The 2,451-nt window shown below is 35.2% G+C and overlaps 1 protein-coding gene across 1 annotated transcript in view; it reads right to left on the bottom strand.

Annotated features, from left to right (window-relative positions):
* Window positions 1-1,715: 1,715 nt before the first annotated feature.
* The window catches only part of LOC101308187 (fe(2+) transport protein 1-like), a 1,466-nt gene continuing 730 nt past the window's right edge, over window positions 1,716-2,451 (bottom strand). The window contains exons 2-3 of the mRNA XM_004301374.1: window positions 2,107-2,256; window positions 1,716-2,021 (exon numbers count right to left, since the gene is read on the bottom strand). Of these exons, the coding sequence (XP_004301422.1) occupies window positions 1,716-2,021; window positions 2,107-2,256 (456 nt within the window). The remainder of the gene's footprint in view (window positions 2,022-2,106; window positions 2,257-2,451) is intronic.

Here is a 2,451-nt window from a genome sequence, read left to right as displayed (position 1 = left end):
TAGAACCGGTCTTGAGACTTTTGATGCCTGAGACAAAAAGAAATTTGGTGTCCAATTAGTAAACTACATATAATGACTATTTCAACAATAATTTTTCTTTTGACATTTTGAATAATTTTTTCCAACCATAAGGACTATTTGGATAAAAAATCATGACTTTAAGGACTATTCAGATTAAAATAAAACCATAAGGACTATTTTGATGAAAAATCGTGATTTTAAAGACTATTTAGATTAAAATAAAACCATAAGGACTAAATAAATGTCAACTTCAAAACCAAAAGTACTATACAATATTTTACCCTAAAAATAATATTGCCTTAGATTTGGATTAAGATTATTAGACCTGATCGATACTTAAAGTTATGTCTTGTAAAATGTGCCATCTTTAACTTCTATAACATAGAAACAGATTAACTTCATTAATCTAAATGAGTTGCAAGTAAAAAGCCTGTAATCCTGAAGGTGGCGGTTTTTCTTTGCACGTTAAACATGTTTATGTATCCTAGATTCCTAGTTGGAATCAGGTATAACAATCCTAGTCTGTATTAGAATTGGATTCATTGTACCCAATGGTATTGTGCTTGTAAATCCCCTATAAACTGAGATCCAGATAACATTCATGGATTATTGAAGCTAATATGCAGAAACGTAAAGAGAAAACGCATAGAAACTTAGGACTACTTTCTTTGAAACTTAGGACCTCAGTTGTTCGAGTATGTCATAAATATTTACCACTCGAGTTTATCAAAGAGAAGATATGCCTAATCCCTAAGCACTCCCAAACAACATGCTTATAATCAGATATTTGCGCTACAATATTACTGGAAGCGGTCCTTACAATAATATGTTCATGGACCTTTAACTTTTGATAGTCGTGCTTATCTTGTAAAGGACATTGCAACTCTTATTAAACTCCATGATTTCTTGTTAGCATTATCGAGCTGAAAAGACGAAAAATTGTTAGTTTAGAATGTCTGGAGAAAGTGAGACTTGATAGTTTGGAGGATACTACTAGACGAGAAGAATGTATTATTTGTACAGAGAGCCTTGATCACTTTGAGGGTGTAGAAGGATGTATTAAGCAGTACCAATTGATGATTACTCGCTTGCCCTGCCTTCATCTTTATCATAGAGACTACATTTTCAAATGGTTAGAGTTGCATCGTTGGTTTGATCACGAATCTCTTAGTCAGTTACTGACTAGGTGAACATGACTGTGCATCAACGGTGTCCCACTTGTGCCAACACCCAATGCCAACAATAGAGGAGGAAGAGGTGGCTCAAGTTGCACTGGTTGAATATGCTAAGTTGGCCTATGCTTCTCACCGTGTCCACTTGTTGTATATTAACTACTGCTATGCATGTTTGCAAATTGTGGAAGCAAACTGGGTAAAAAATTAAAAATGAGATTAGCTTATCATGATTTTTTTAAGGTGAAATAATGAGCCTTTCGATCTTGTACTCCAAAGTAGACATAAAACTTATAATGATTTGTTTCACACCCATGTTTTTATGTATGTACGTATTCTTTGGTTAACGCTCTAAAAAAACCAGATAGAAACAATTGAAGGTGCAAAAATTGTAGAAGCATTTTCTCAGTTATTCAAAAAGCTGCATGGATGTTTCCATGGATAAAACTTTGGAGCCTAAATGTAAACAAAATCTACAATGTAAGCAAAAAAGTTTCTTTTGGCATAGTTGTGAACCCTACATTATGCCCAAATGGCCATAACTGACATTCCTCCGGCCCCTAAGAGAACTGCAATGTACGACCATACTTGGAGCTTCATATTTCCTTGCAGTTTAGAACCCATAAAATCAGCTGCCAGAAGATCCACCAGTGCCATATAATTGAGTAGCCCTGCAGAACAAGCATTTAGCAGCCCTTCCACAATCAGAGAATTCGGACTGTTGTCGCTGTATACAGAATTCAAAGCAATCCCTAACCCTATCCCAAATGGTGTTGTACATGAAAAGAAGAACACCATTATCAACTTCATCTTGCTCTTAAACTCAGCCTGCAAGTCACACCAACAGAAATAAAAATCATATATTCATGCCACTTTATAAGGTTCAGCTTGTTATATAAGACTAATTAATCACCTGTAGAATGCAGCCTCCTAGACCCATGCCTTCAAATAGTTGATGGAAACAAATTGCAGCAATGAGCGGTCTAATTGTGCAAGGATTTTGAGATGACCCCATTGATAAACCAATCACTACTGAGTGCACTACTATACCTGTTTCCAGTACCTGCATCAACAGCAGTGACCAAGTAGATTCAATCGATCCAACATGCACTTGATTAATCAATACAGAAAATATTGATCCAAAAGCATAAATCACTACTACAAATATGGCATTTAATGACAATGACAACGTTTGGCCGAAAACATCATTATATGATCATTCTATTATGTTTCCGAAAGCAAACGTCTTAAATCTAAA

This window comes from Fragaria vesca, linkage group LG5 (genome assembly GCF_000184155.1).
Source record: "Fragaria vesca subsp. vesca linkage group LG5, FraVesHawaii_1.0, whole genome shotgun sequence".
NCBI classification, from domain to species: Eukaryota; Viridiplantae; Streptophyta; class Magnoliopsida; order Rosales; family Rosaceae; genus Fragaria; species Fragaria vesca.
Note: the sequence above shows the minus strand (reverse complement) of the source record. Positions and strands in the feature narration are given on the sequence as shown.